At 42.4% G+C, this 15,817-nt stretch overlaps 1 protein-coding gene across 42 annotated transcripts in view; it reads right to left on the reverse strand.

Annotated features, from left to right (window-relative positions):
• CACNA1C (calcium voltage-gated channel subunit alpha1 C) overlaps positions 1-15,817 on the reverse strand; it is a 744,856-nt gene that overhangs the window by 194,436 nt on the left and 534,603 nt on the right. For 29 of the 42 annotated variants that reach the window (XM_059184363.1, XM_059184367.1, XM_059184359.1 and 26 more), the window contains exon 7: positions 11,003-11,199. In XM_059184363.1, the coding sequence (XP_059040346.1) occupies positions 11,003-11,199 (197 nt within the window). Of the gene's footprint in view, positions 1-289; positions 394-11,002; positions 11,200-15,817 lie in introns of those variants that run through there. The other 13 variants (XM_059184378.1, XM_059184362.1, XM_059184356.1 and 10 more) reach the window with 2 other exon arrangements.

Raw genomic sequence — 15,817 nt, forward strand, 5'->3', positions numbered from 1 at the left:
GATAGTTAGTGAGGCACACTCAGCAGCCGAGCACGGCCAAGTGCCCATCACCGGCTCCTGAACACTGACCCAAGCAGTGCCGGGACCCAGGGATCCTCTAGGTGCAAATCAGAGGCCAAACAGCCTGCCCAGACACTGGGTCAGAATCTGTGGTTGAATGGGTACTTATTTTTTCTGGTTTTCCTGGCCTGTTAGGATCCCATCCCTGAGGACCCTGGTGATGGATATAGTGGGTCCTAGGACCTTGCTCGGCTGCATTGTAAAGAATACATAGAAACGGTCAGCTTACCCGCTCAACACACCGAGAACCAGATTTAGAACGAAAAAGGATCCAAAGATGACCAGACTGACAAAATACACCCAGGGTAACTCATAGCCCATAGCGTCCTGCATCTGGAAAGATGAAGGCAGATTAGGAAAGAGAGAGCAGAATAAGTTAAAGTGAGGAGGCAGGCAGGAAGGGTGTGGACAGAACTGGAGGAAACTGGCAGGTCTAAGCCAGGATCCACTGTCACCCCTGGTACCATCGATATTCAAAATACTTCCCCATGACCCTGACCTGAACTCTAAGGGACATCTGTAGGCTCTAAATTTTGGCTCTCTCTGTTGTTTTATTTTCCAGAACCAGAAAACTTTCTTCAATGTTTTCACTTATTTAATAAGGTGGGTCACCTAAAAAAGTGATTTCTTAAGCCTAGAGTGGTTTCAAGTCAGTTGGGTTTTCGTGGCATGGAGTCTTCCACTGCACCCAGGACAGCCTAACCTTGGTATCAGGTGGGCCTCAGCTCTTCCTGAAGGAGCCAGATACCCAGAACCCCTTCCCAGGGATTTTCCTGAGCTGGGCCTGGAATTTAGAAGCAAAACTGCAGTGTTTCACGAGCACTCTGGGCCACGGACCAGAAAGGACTGTCGTTTGGTTACTTAGGCAGACAATAGTTCCTGTCCTGCAAACACGTTTCCTGTAGCCTGAAGACAGTGACCAGAACCTAACTGTATAATGGAGGCAGCCTCTGAGAGGTGACAAACACCTGTAGCAGCTGGAGGCAATGGTTTGCTGGGTCCAATGCTTTGGAGAACCACTACACATTTCTTCCCTGGACTGTGTTCATTGACGTCAGTAGGGTACCCTGAAACTGGTCATGATGGGCAGAGTGGGCAAATGACATAGATCAGCCCCCACTTTACCCTTTACCTTTAAGAACAGGTGGTTAAACATTTACCAGCACATAGCTGGCTGGAGGGTAGGTATAAACATGATGTGAAGTTACAGAGCACAATTTTTATCAAACAGGAAATTTGTTCTGATTTAGGCATTCAAATTTATTTCTTTTAATGCTTTCCAACTAGACTAAGCAGGATTTAGTCATATCTTTCTAAAATGAACCCCAACTTTGTCCTTGTGAAATTGCCTTACAGAAATCCAAATTCTGTATACAAGCTTCCCAAATGATTGATATTAGTGGATCTCTGAATGTGGCCCTGACCTGTTTAGAAATGCACATACTTGGCCCTCCCTGAAACTATGCAGGTGGGCCCAACAACCCATGTTTCAGCAAGCCCTACAGCAAGTCGAGTCTGATGTGAAAGTTTGAGAACCACTGATTTACAGCTATTCTCCATAGCTCTCAACTTCAAATATAAGGACACGACAAATATCGTGATTCACTACCTGTCCCTGCTTTGTTACATGGAAGTGTTCCTTAAAGTGTGGTCTAAAGACCACAGCATCAGAATCATCTGGAAGAATTGTTAACCACACAGATTGCTCCCAAGTCAGTGAGCCTCATGACTCTGCACATTAATCACCCAGGGGATTCTAAAGCTAGGTGCCTCAAATGAGTTATATGTGGGATGGGATAGTACCTTCCTCAACCCTTTTCAGGCTTCAAGAAACCTTACCTATGTGCCTGAGGATGCTGGACAAATACTACGTTCTCTGTGTTCTGTGAGTAAAGCAGGTCAAGAAGTACTGCTCCCACCTAGTTTAACTGGTTTGAAGTGTTACATCCCGATAGGTTCTTTTCAAATCTAATACTATTTATCTGGGCTCACTATATTTTGGTTGAAGGAATCTACCAAATGCAGCCATAGCACAGAACACAAAAACTGTGTTCAGGGTTTGTGGGTCATTGTCTTGAACTGAGTCACTGAGCAAAAGAACAATTTCCAATGTAAGTCTACTTAACCATATTGTAATTCAATTCAGTTCAACAAGAATTTATTGAGCTTTTCCATTCCCACATACTCTGCCATTTTGCACATGGTGCTTATCATTTTCTAATTTACTTATTACGTGTTAGAATGTAAGTTCCCTGAGGACAAGCAGTTTTGGTCTGGTTTGTTCACCAGACCAAATGCCAAAAACAGTGCATTGCATGTGACAGGTACTCAGTAAATGTTGAGTGAATGAATGAACTTGATACGTGCCAGGCACTGTGCTATGAATAGGAAGCCCTTCCTAGCATGGGAAAAGATTAAAAAAAAAAAAAAAAAGGCAGCTATAATGTGAGTTGGTAAATGAGGTTGTAGGAATAACCATAGAGGTTTCTCAAAGTGTAGAAGAAAGAATGGCTGTCTGAGGCTTGGAAAAGCAAGCAACTGACAGATCAGGCAGAACTGGGTAAACCTTGCACCTGGGGCAATGAAGGCAGGAGTGTAGGGGCAGATAGGAAGCCCAAAGGCTTTGTGATCCTGGGACAGAATTGGGGATTTCCTAGGAAGTTGGCAATTACTAAAAATAGAACCCACAGTTGAAAACCCATCCTGGCTCTGGGATGGAGACTTTTCCCAGTGGCTGAGGGTGAAAATATCCAGAAAAACAGTGGTTGTTAGGAGAGGCAGGGTAGAAAGGTTTGTGTGTTTCAGAGCTTGCCCCCATCACAGGGAGACTGAAAGACTCCTTTAACCAGAAAGTAACCGTCAGAGGCAAGTCTACAAAGGAAACCAAACCAGCAGAGGAAAGTCCAATGACCACCCAGGAGGAGAAAAAGAAAACTGCACCATGTAAGAAGGGGCAGGACTGGTGAAATGAGTTAGGGAGGAGAAAGGCATAAGCATGATGGCGAGATAGCCAACCATAGGCCATAGAATGATTGTAAGGATGACCATGTGATTCCAGGGTTTTTATGTCACATTTTATTATGGGGAACTATGACATAAACCTTTCACTATTCTTAGCAGTGGTCTAATTAGAGTCCACATTTGTTCAACAGTATTTCCTGAGTGCCTACTGTGTGTAAGATATTGTGATCTGAGCCAGTGAGAGTGATGGGGTTAAAAACAGCCTTGGGATAGGAGAAGTAATCTGTGAGGAGGTGTTTATGGAAACTGGATCCAAGGCCATGAAGCCTCTATGTGCCCTAGGTTTTGCTTTCTCAGATTAAGTCTGGCCAGTGAAGGTCAGAGTCCTCTCCTCCTCCTTAAGTTAGGGAGGGTGGGGGAGGTCAGAAAGAGCTGATGAAAGCTGTGGACTCCCACCTGAGAAAAGGTCCATGCCCATGACGTTCTGCCTACAACCCCATGGGTGCATGGGCCCAATGTTTCTGATCAACCAGCTGCTCTGTGCTAATCCGGGAAGAGCTTTTCCCAAGAGTGGCAGAGGGGGCCTGTTCTGCATGAGTTCTCTTGCTTTGCCTCAGATCTCAGACCTTACTTAGGACATATAGGAACATGTAGTTGCTGGAGACAATGGCACACTTGCTGCTGTTCACCCTTCCAGAGCTGCCTCTGGAGCCTGGGCAGATGGAGAGTGGGCATGAGGGCTGGCTGGCACTTAACCAACTGCCTTGGAATGAAATTTCTCCTTACTGGTTCCTCATAACCCTAAAGAAAATACAGTTCCCCGAATCACATCTCTCTCATAAGTCAACAAACCCATGAACCTTGAAGATTTCCTTGGGCCCTTATTCATTTTTGGGTGTCCTTTCCTTTGTGTCCTAGGTAAGTGACTTCCAGCATCATTAAGGGCTTCAAATGGAGGGGGCTACAAGCCACATTGCCCATACATAGCTCATAGAGAGACCTGTGATAACCTTATGACCCACAGAAAAACTCATGACCCATAGATAGCCCATTAATATCTTCATAACCTTATGACCCATAGATATCCCATTGATATCCTCATGACCTATAGATATATTCATGACCTGTATATACCCCGTAGAGAGCCAGGGACATATTCAGGAGACTCATGGTGTCTACCTCTCCCTTATTCTATGCTTCTGCTTTGGTCTCATTCTTGTTGTGAGACAGTTCTTTCAAAGGTTTAAGATGCAGAATAGCAGGTGAGGGGCAGGACTCAGGAGGGCAGATGGGAGATTAATAAGCTTCCAATGTGTTCCTAAGACCCTATCACTTCTTCAGCAAGCAATGCTCAACAGCTACTAGTGAATGATTCTCTGGTCTGTCTGGCTCTGGCCTGAGAGGAAAGGGCCCCCTTTGTTTTCTCTTTTACTTTCTCCTCTTGATTCTAGGCCACCTACTTTTGGGGGCAGACTGGGTAGAGAGCATACAATATGGATGGCTCTGAAGTAGGGCAATGCCTGGAGTGATGAGATTGATGTCTTAAATCAGCTGGAATGGAGCTATTAAGAAGAGAGTGAATGAATAAAGACATGTTTTTAAAAAATGACCTAGATTGCTGACACCCTTATTTAGAGGTGAAAAAAAGGATAGGTTTTCTCAAACCACTAAAGCTATATGTTTCTTAGGTTTATAACAAAGGAAGCTTTGTGACTTTTTTAAGGAAGGCACATATTTAGACATTTTGAGGTCCACCATCAGCAGCCATTGCAGCCTCCAGGCCCAAGGACTTAGAGGATGACCCCAGCCTTCGCTGAAGCACATGCTTGATTATTCCTAGAATCTACAGACAGCCCAAAGATGATACTGAATGAAAAACACAGAAGGACTTCCTGAAAACAATATCTAGTTCCTTGAGGGCAGCCTCAACCATAAACGTTCAAATCCAACATACATTTTTTTTTTTCCCAAAGAAGATAAAATAGGAGGAACAACACCTCCTGAGTCCTAGTGCATCAAGGCTGCTCTCAATCCTAGCTGATTTCCATGAGTTTTCAAGTTGTGGCAGCTTCTCCTAAGGTTTGTTTCACAGTCGCTGTGGATCTAAAAAGACTAAATAGTTTCACTAAATGCCAAGAGGCCTGTCACTTGACAGCAAAGGCAGGAGGTGCTGGCCCATAAAAATCATAGTGCTTTCCACAGAGTACAATTAGAGGACAGGGTTTGCTGCTGTCATGATTGTCAGTGCCCAGGGCAATGTCTCAAAAAATCTGTGACTACTCTTGACCTTCGTCACCTTGCATGCAGACACCCGTAGATCAATGAGTGAGCAGCAAGTCAGACAACAAGCTTAACCTGACTCCTTTCTGACCCTGCACCCGTTTATTGTTGTACGTGGAAAACTCATGACTGCCTCAGGGCACAGGTGAAAGCCTGGATTATGTGGGGGAAGACACCCAAATGTTCCTAACATGAAGGCAAACCAACACATCTACTTTTTAAAAATCCCTGAATTCACATGGGATCATGGGGATCACTGACATCCTGGGGGAGGTTAGGGAGTGTGAGTGGCCCCAAGTATGAACACTTGTGTAGGAGACAGCAGGCTCATAGCCAAAGGAAGCCCTGCTTATCTGTCCTGGGCAGCAATGAGCTGTGAGGTGACTGCACGATACTGGTGACTGCACCTTTAGGCAGGTGGCCTTTCAGGCACCTTGGGGGAACATGAGCTGTTTCTTGGTTCTATTGAGAGAACCTAAAAACCAGTTCTCTCCAATCTCCCTAAATGTTATAAACTTGCTTTCCCTAGGGGGAAGAGCCTCAAAGTGAGTGAAATTCCTCTCTCTCCCTGAAATGTTCTGTGCCAACACAGAGCTCTGAGTATACTGCCTTGCTAAGTCAAGTTTCCTTATGTGTCCTCTATCTCTTCAATTAGATCTTAAATTCCTTGAAGGCAGGACTTCATCTCTCCATCCCTCTACCCTAGTCCCTACTCAGTCCCAGGAACATAGTAAATACTCAATAAATGTTTGTTAAATAGATTATTAAATAATAAGGACTCATCTAATACTAGTGAAATGAATAAAATAAAGCCTAAAAATTAAGTAAGTAATAGCATTGAGAGTTGCTAATTTTCTTTCTTGACATGCTTGTAAACTACTAGTTTGTTGTCTAGATGACATTCTTTGTCTAAAACAGCATGGGCACTAAGTGGGGAGCACTCTAATAGAAGCAGGTTAAAAGTCAAGAACTACAGGGTCCTAAGTAGGACCTACCACTTTCTCTGTTCTGATACCTGTGAAAAAGCCCAGGATGCTGTTTCTAGGTTACTTGAGGATTTTTTCCCCAGCTCTTCACTTAGAACGACTATTAGGTCATAAATAGAACTCAACTCCATTTCTGTTTTCTTGATGCCTTCAGAGACATTCTTTATATTCTATAGTGAAAAGAGGTGGCTTTTTGAAAAAAAGATGGAGTGGGGAAAAAATAGGGTAAAGCCTGAATCAACCTGCCTGGATGTAAAAGACCTTTGTTATAAATGAAGGATGTTTCAGCAGCACCAAGAGCAGATGTGAATGTCCATCTCTGTGTGTATGAGAGTGTAGAAGGAATTATCTACACAGCATGTTCAGACATGTAAGTGGGATGACAAGACCAAGTGTGGAGCTGACAACTGTTTCATGAAAGGTTAACATACTAGAATTTTGTTCCCAAGTTCTCCTGTTGAGCCCAAACTAACCCAGATACTACAGAAGACACTATTTGTGATTCTAAAAATCTTCTCTTTATATGATTTCTCATTAACTATTCTTTCTAATTCTATTTTTAAGCTCAGTTTCTATTTTTTAAGCCAATTGTTGGGGTGGGGCAATGGGTGATGTTGGAAAGAAGTGATCCCACTATGTTGGTGGTAAGTAGGGTTGGGCATGAGTCCAGGGAAACCTAGACCTGAGTGATTTTACTGTGCTGCACAGTATTTAATATTCTTGGGGGCCCTGGATCAGGAGGGTTATTCATCCTCTTGATGAAGGCGTATTCAGGCATCTAGATTCCAGAAGAGCTAGAAACGTGTATGTTTGGGTGGTGCCTACTTCTAACTGCTCCCTCCCTTTCCCACAAGTCTCACATGTAACTTTCTCCAGGTATTCCAAACACTGGGTCAGTGGTCATGTTATTCTGTCCCCAAGAGCACGGGGCTATCTCAAGTACAAACTCAGCACCTGACTGATGTTTATGTTAATTAACTGTGATTTGGTTGCATTGTGGAAGGGATAATGATTTTTAAATGGACTCAGACCACATCTAAGAATCCTGAAAATCATCTTGATTCAGCAGCCTCTTTATCTTCAGGAAGGCACATTCTCAAACCATATAAGATAAGTAGTCTTGAATTACATGAAGAAAGTTAGGGGTGTTTGGTTAAAAAAAAAAAAATCTGAACATAGAAATAGAAACTAATGGTGATGCTATACACTACTGGATTCTTCCCTCTCTTGGTGGTTCATTGTTTCTAAAGAAGGCTGATACTTTTGTTTGCTCACCATTCCCCACCATTTTAGAAGAGACATGGACATTCTGAGAGTAAATGGGCCTTTGGCTTAAGAAGCTATTGCTCGAGGAAACCACACCTCAAACTGAGTTTTAGCTTAGTTTCCAAATCCCCAGTGTCCCCCACTCCTTACCCTGTCATCTGCAGATTCGGTAAAAGAAATGTTTCAACAAATCGTTCACCTTAGTTGGAACCTTGACCCAATGTATGGCCGTAACTTTAACTAGCTGTTCTAGTATTACTTGGCCAAGTTTGATCTTCTTTTTAGTTCACTAACTCTTCAAATCATAACAATGGGATGAAATATGGTTGTCACAGAAAAAGAGAAATGGATTTGATATTATCCACAGTAGGAAGCAGGTGTCTGCCATTTGCTACTGTTGACCTCCCTGATCCCTTCCATCCCAAGCTATATCCAGTGATTGAATCAATTGCTTCTTTAGCACTTTAATGGCTGATTCTCTCCCTAGGAACATCTAACAAGCTGTTTGATAGTTCAGAATGAATCTGGCTCTGGGGTTTCCATTCATTGCTATACTTGAAAATCTTGGTTGATCCTTCCAACATTCTGTAGACTTGCCCTTTGGATTTGAAGGGAAATGCATTCTTCTGAGTGGAAGACCCTGCTTCTCCAATTTCCATGGAAACTATAGCTTCCTAGACTGGTTCAAATCCAGTGGCATCAAAGCAGCACCATGCAGATTGAATAGGTTAGGCTTCTAGGGGTTTTCAGACTCCTACTCGGGATCAGAATCACCTGGAGAGCCTTTCAAAATGCAGATACTGGGGCCTAACTTTGGACCTTCTCATTTAGTGGCTTGGAGGAAAGTCTGGGTATCATTATATTTAGAAAGTTCCATGTTTTATACTAAAGTACACTGAGATTTGAGAGTCTGTGGGTTTAGAGATATAAGCTCAGAGGCAAGAAGGAGGAATGTTGAAGGGGGAGGAAGTAAGAGGGAGAGAAAAGAAGGAGGAAAGGAAAAATGGCCATAAAAAGGTCAAAGCAATTAGAGAAATTGTCTGAAAGCAGGAGCATTGGGCTGGGGAGTGCTTCCATCATGAATACCCAAGTATGAGGCTGTTTCAGCTTTACGGTGTGTGTGCGCATGGGCATGTGTGTGTGTGTGTACATGGGCATGTGTGTGTGTGTGCACGTGTGTGTGTATGCATGCACACACACACACATACACACAATATGGCCGTTTTGGGAAGGTGCTGGGAAAATCAGAGAGGCATGTCCCATGAGCCTGGGATTGTTCCTTCACCTCTGACATTTTTTCCGTTCCCAGTCTGAGCTCTATCACATACACCCCAGGGGAGAAAGCACAACACAGCTGCTGAAAATTGGTAGTTGCAGTTGTGTGCTTCTTCTCATTCCCCACTCTGGCTGTCATTACGACAGTATTTCTTGGGTCACATCTGGCTGGTGGGGTATCAATGACTTATGTTGGGGGAGAGGGAGGGAATGATGAAGGAAGATCACAAAAATACACCAGGGCCATCAGCAAAGTAAATTATACCTATTCTCCCAGCCCTACACCCACCCACCCACTGCCACCGCGCCCTCAATTTACCACCACGGAAGGCGTTCCTATAGCAACTTAAAGCATGGGTTTGAAGCTCATGTGATGAGCTCCAAAGCATAGTTCCATGTGCTCATACGTTACATGGTCCATAGCATAAGCTGCCCATGTACAGAAAGGTATTTCTGTCCTTGGATAGCCAGAGAGATCTACCCAAGGTAGAAGGACCACTTGGGAATTTGATCAGCTTTGCTAAATGAAATAAATTTGCCTAAGCATAGTACATTCAATTCCCTCTTTTCCTCTTAGAAATTATTCAAAGCCAGTTTTGTTGAGCATGGGCCTAAAAAATGTTTTCCAGTGTTTCATTTTAATTTGAGAGAGAGGTGACTTGACCTTTGTCTTCTTTTCAAAGTATCACAACACAGCAACTCTACCATGGCCCGGTTCCAGTCATACCATCATTATTCAGTTTAGATTTACTGTTTCTCTACACTGAGATTTTTAGTCTGAACTGTATGTTGTTTACATCTGAATCCTGTACCTAGGAGCTTCTCTGGCATGCAAGGAATGCACAATAAATGTTTTCTGGGTACAAGGTTCTCAGGCAAGTTTCAAGTAGTCATTTGCAGAGAGTATGCATTTGATAGCAACATTGGGTTTCAGCATGTTGACCTGAACATTAAAAACTTGATAAAGAGGATTTTTGAATTAATAGGTTATGGAGTTCATGAAAAAATTAAAAGATACAATACCCTGTATCACATCTCTGTGTTATTACAAAACTCTTGAGATTTTAAGAAGTCAATACCTCTCTTGGCACCAGTTCCTTTCTATCTGGCGGCTCTGTTCAATGGGAAGCCATTTGCTTCCCTCTCCTCTTCCCTGCTTTAGTATTTAGACACTTCCCCAAGCAGACTCTTAGACTGTTTTCAGCATGGCCAAATAAATTTGACTATTTGCAAAACTGTGGATGAGATGGTATTTTCAAGACTGGCAACAAGCATTTTTCACCCAAATGCTGGAGAACAACACTGGATTCTGGCAAGTCATTTCTCATGCTCAAGTAGGAGATCCTACAAAGAATTATATTTTCTGGAGCTTTTACAAATAATGGACTTGACTCTGCCAGAAAGGAGACAGCTCAAATATGGTTTGTCCCATAGGCAGAAATCTGGCACTTTAATAGCTTGAAGGTTGGCAAAGTAGTGTTGGCTGCTGGATAATAAAAGGGGCATCTTGAAGGTAAAAGAAAATTTACCATTGACTGGTTGACACTTAGGAAGTGGTGTTTCTAAATATGCACACATAACCAGCAGAGTGTTTTGCTAGCAGTGAAAATGATGGCAATGTGTTTGTCTGATGGACTACTCTAATATGATAAGATTAACACGAGAAATAGAAATACAATAGCATGCCATAATACTAACAGTTCAATAAAAATTGTTTCTTGTTAGAAGACCAGGCCTGGCTTTTCTCCTTAGCCCTAAAAATTAATAATTGTGCTCTCTAGCTCTCTTTGGGGGACAGATGCAAGACAAGGATAAGAACGAAGAAACTCTACAGTTTCTACAGGAAGGGGAGTTGAATAGAATCCTTGTGTCAGGTTTAGCCAACTCATTCACAGATCATCAGCTGTAGGCCCGTATTTCTCACTATGGTAGGATAAACTGAACGATGACATTTCTCTTAGGCTGATGGGCGGACAAAGAGACTCATTAGGGTGCAAATTTCATGCTTTGTTTCTCATGAAAGACCTGGAAGAAATCAAAGACATTCATCAACTATTCCATCAAGGTGTGTATGTGATCACAAAGTCATGGGAAGAGTGGAAGAAAAGGGAGATATTGAGGAAAGGCTCACAGCCCTCTGGACTCCCTGCCTCTGCCCATCTCAAGTTACGTACCCAGTACAGCACATCTGTCCAGCCCTCCATGGTGATGCACTGGAACACTGTCAACATGGCGAAGGCAAAATTGTCGAAGTTGGTGATGCCGTGCTTGGGCCCGTCCCACCCGGGCTTGCACACAGTGCCGTTCTGACACTGCCGCCCATGGCCTGTCTCCAGAGCACAAGGGGAAGGATCATCTTCTGCTGGAACATCTTGAATGACCAGGGGAAAAGAGAAGGCAGCAGAGGGGATGGAGAGAGATGGGTAGAGAAAGGAGAGAGAAGTCAGAGAGAAAACTGGCAGGATAAGGTTGATGGGCTAGGCAAAACAACCACAGCAACCATAATACAGAACACATTTTCAATAGTTCCCCCACAGACAAATTAAACAACGCAAGTAACGAGGTATTCATTTTAGGCTGCCATTGATTTAGGGAGTCAGTACTTTGAACTAATTGTAAAACTGTATTTTAACCTTGTTAATTGATTTCAAAGATGGTAAGGCTATTGCACATTCTGCAGAAACATGTTGTCATCATGGTCAATGGCAAATGGCCAATTAAAAGCTAATGATGATGCAATCACTCCAAGTGGAAAACATTCTGGGCAGTGATAGGAAATCCACCCTTTCTTTCTTTGGTGATAATGTATCTGTGGAGCCTTCCATTGGAATACCAGAGTTTAGGGTGAGGGTTATCTTGATTGGAAGAATCTCTCACATAATTAGCCAACAAGTCCCATTCTGTACCACTTTCTCCATTATGTGTTACAGGACACATTACCAAAGATACAAGTCATTTTATAGTAGAAGCCTTATGCTGATGAAGGACAAAACATAAATTCTTCCCACGGGGGGAAATGATAAATGATAAATGATAGTGGTCTTTATTACAACTCTCGAACATAAACATGCTGACTGTCATATGGAACCTTGCAGCACTACTCTTTGGTTTCCAGTATGAATACCTTTCAGAAGAGAAGACTCCCTTTCTGACCTCTAATCAAGACAGACCTGCAGTGGGTGACAGGGATAATACTACCTAGGTACGGAGAGGGCTTTTCCAGGAAACTGTACAACATATCTCCTGTGGCTACAGATGGTGCTTGGGCTAATTTCACATGCTGGGAAGAGTTACTAGAAAATTAATAATTAAGATGTAGCTTATATTTTTGATGTGGAGATCATTGGTAAATTGAAATAAGACTAGACTGATCTAAGGGCACCTGGGTGGCTCAGTCAGTTAAGCATCGCTTTCTGCTCAGGTCAGGACCTCAGAGTCCTGGGATTAAGCCCCACATTGCACGGGGCTCCTGCTCAGCATGGAGTTTGCTTCCCCCTCTCCCTCTGCCTCCTCCTACAGCCTTAAGTGTACTCATGTGTGCTCTCTCTCTCTCTAATAAATAAATAGAACCCTTAAAAAATAAAAAATAGACTAGACTGATCTAAGAATTCCCATTATGGTAAAATACTGGTAGCCTTGACCCAGCTGTGTAAGGTAATAGTTTGAATTTCACAGAAGCTTGTGAAATTAAGGACATTGTCTCATGCTTATAGAAGGTAACAGTAATAAACAGAATAGACTTCAGTCATAACAAATGATAATTTAACAATAATGAAGATATGCCCCCAGATAGAATTTACTTACAGTTCTTCACTTAGAAAATAACAGATCACCCAGGGTCTTTTCTTATTTCATATGCATCACAACAATTACGAATGTCTAGTACCTGTGCATTGAAGACTATTGGTTGGTTGGCTCTTTCTCAGTTTGTGGTTTCAAATTTGAAACTGTTTACTCCAAAGAGGAAGACAGGAAGAGGAATATTAATCCTAACTAAGAGACAGTTCTTAGGAGAATGGAACTGAGCAGTATGGTTGGAAATACATGCTGGAGTGTGTCTTCTTGGCTTTTTTACTTTTTTCTGTCTTAACAGCTTTATTGAAATATAATTTACATGTCTTACAATTCATCAATATAAATGTACAGCTCAATTATTTTTAGTAAATTTATATAGTTGTACAGCTATCACCACAACCCATTTTAAAACATGTCCATCATCCTCCTAAATTCCTGTGTGCCTGTTTGCAGTCAATCCAAGCTCCTCTCCCCAGCCCCCAGCAACCTGATCTACACTCTGTCTCTATAGCTTTGCCTTTCCAGAAATTTCATATAAATAGAATCATACAATATGTGGCTTTTTGTGTCTGTCTTCTTTCACTTCGCATAATGTTTTTGTGGTTCATCTGTGTTGTTGCCCATATCAGTATAGTATATTATTTTTGTTGCCAAGCAGTGCATTTCACTGTACCTCTAACCATTCACCAGTGGATGGACATTTGGATTATTTCCAGATTTGGGCTTTTGTGAACCATGCTTCCTGGCTTATCCTTGGCCTGGTACTTCAGGTTGTGTGTGGGTCTTTGTGTGATGACCAAGGTGTAAAGGTCTGCACCACTGGTCCCTGAACTGTTTGAGGGAATGACAGTGTCCACCCCATTTCCTGACTCCAGGTTCTGGTTCCCAGTAGGGTTCTGCTCCTGGAACTGAACTCTAGTTAATTTTTTGTGACTTCTGAATTTTTAAAGTCTTTGGAGATTTGGCTGTGAGTTTAAACAACGGGAGGCTAGAAAAAGAGGGAAACTCAGAAATCAATCCCAACCCTAAAGAATGCATAAAAAAGTGGGCAAAAAACACCTAAAAAATTGAGAAACTGGGAAACCAAGAACTAAATACATTATATGTTCTGTTGGGTTTCTCACCCGTTCTGGTGATGACTTTCTACTGTGATATGTTCAGTCACTGTGATAAAAGTGCTGGAATGATATAGAAGATGGGAGCAAAAGAGAAGGTGAAAAAATGGAGGAAAAACTTGCATTTCTTTTTCTCCTGTTTTGCCTTCTAGTGAATAAAGATGTTGTTAATCATTGTGTTGTCACTGCTCATCTGACAGCCTTTCCTGTGCTCTCTATTTCTGAAACAGGCAAAAATAAGGCAAAAGTGAAGGTTGCTAAAGTGAATGCTGAGTGTCCTCAAGGAAGAAAAACATCTTTTGGTATTTTTTTTTTTTAATTTCTTTTCACCACACCCAGTGCTCCATGCAATACGTGCCCACCTTAATACCCACCACCTTTGGGGTTTTATAGAAAAGTATATGCTGAAAGGAAAATGGCATCAAGGGGAAGGGATCTCATTAATCATCATCATCATCATCATAATAAAAGGACGAGGTTTAGAGAGATTATCTAAAGGCTCAAACACCACTGCTATTTTAAACTATCTTGAACAACAATAAAAAAAGATTTGAGAACAATTAAGAAGCAATGATGATCTGGTAAAAATAGGTATCTATAAAAAGCACTGAAGGGAACACTTGAAAAATGTGAACACACACACATCAGCAGGTCCTTGCGACATGCACTTGAAGGAGGGGGGAAATTAGTTTGAACATGAAAATTGTGTTGGTTTTCTTCTGCAGAGTCATGAAGCCCTAGGGAGGAAAGCAGGAACAAATGTAGGAGAAAGAAACAAAGATGTAGGCCTTATGCTTTAAAACAGAAGTGAAGTAGAATCATTCTGGAAAGACCAAATTAAGTTTGTGGTAAAAGAATGGAGGCAAAGATTAGGAGAGATTTTAGAAAAGCAGTTAATACCAACAAAAACATGAAATCCTGGGAGATTGCCAGTTAGGGGTTCCAAGGAGAAATCACCAAAGACAAAATCAATTACTTTTTTAGGACCCAACTTTAAGGAGTGAATACAATGAGAGTGATTTCATTTCTAGGTTTGAACCAACCAATTCTTTGCCAGTCTCAGGGGTAATTAGTGTGCTTGGGAGAATGATTCAGAGTGGCCTGGCTCAGAGTGCCATCAAACAGATGGGACAGCCAGAAACAAAAGGTGCCGGCATATGGTGATGTGTCTGTTGAGGAACTAGGAAGGTGCCTTGCAGATGCCTCTGGGATCAGAGAAAAATTGCCTCTTCAGAGACCACCTCTACAGGGAACTGGAAGGGCAGCCTACAGGCTGAATTATGGTCTACCCAGCCAGCTCCAGAGCTTTCTTCAGCCAAAGCATGGCTCAAAATCTTATGTGTCCTACAATCTACAAGCACATAAAATTCCCAGTGTGAGAAAAAGTCTTAGAGTGCAACAAGAAGAATTTGATCTAAATTCCTTTATCACAAAGGCTCACAAACACTTTTGTATAATCTAAATTGGTAGAAAAATATGGTAATTCAACACAAAGTCTGATGTTTATGAAAAACATCACCTATTCCAAAGGTGGTATAAAACTCTCCAAAACCAACATGGGGGTTGGTTTCAAAGATTGCAGGTTTTTGGTCTCCTCTATGACTGCATGGAGTAAGTCCAGAATCCCATACTTTTTTTCCCCTTCTCATTAGTTTAGTCACTATGTAGGTGGAAGAGGCTCTGATGACTGTGGTTTCATGTTCTGTTGGGAAGGATGGAGTGGGGCCCTGGATTTGTCATCAGATGGCAGATTTAGGAAGGAGGAGCTCCAAAAGCTCCTGATTGCAGAGTGTTGAGTGAAGAGGCATCTACAGCCAGGTGTCCTCAGCACCTCTTCCCAGCAGGGAGCTTGGCTCCACACAGAGTGAGGTCACCTTCCTGGAGCTGGCATGGCTCCTCTCTCTGGAACACTTCTCTCAGTGTCTGTTCTCTGACACCCTGGATCCCCAGGCTGATGGTCCTTTTCACCATGGCAGCTAACTTCCCTTCTGACTTGTGGGGTGAAGGTAAATCCCATCGCTAAATAATCTGATGCATCTTCTGGTAGGATGAAGGTGACATCCCAAGAATTTCTCCTAG

Source organism: Mustela lutreola, chromosome 8 (assembly GCF_030435805.1).
Source record: "Mustela lutreola isolate mMusLut2 chromosome 8, mMusLut2.pri, whole genome shotgun sequence".
Classification (NCBI taxonomy): Eukaryota; Metazoa; Chordata; class Mammalia; order Carnivora; family Mustelidae; genus Mustela; species Mustela lutreola.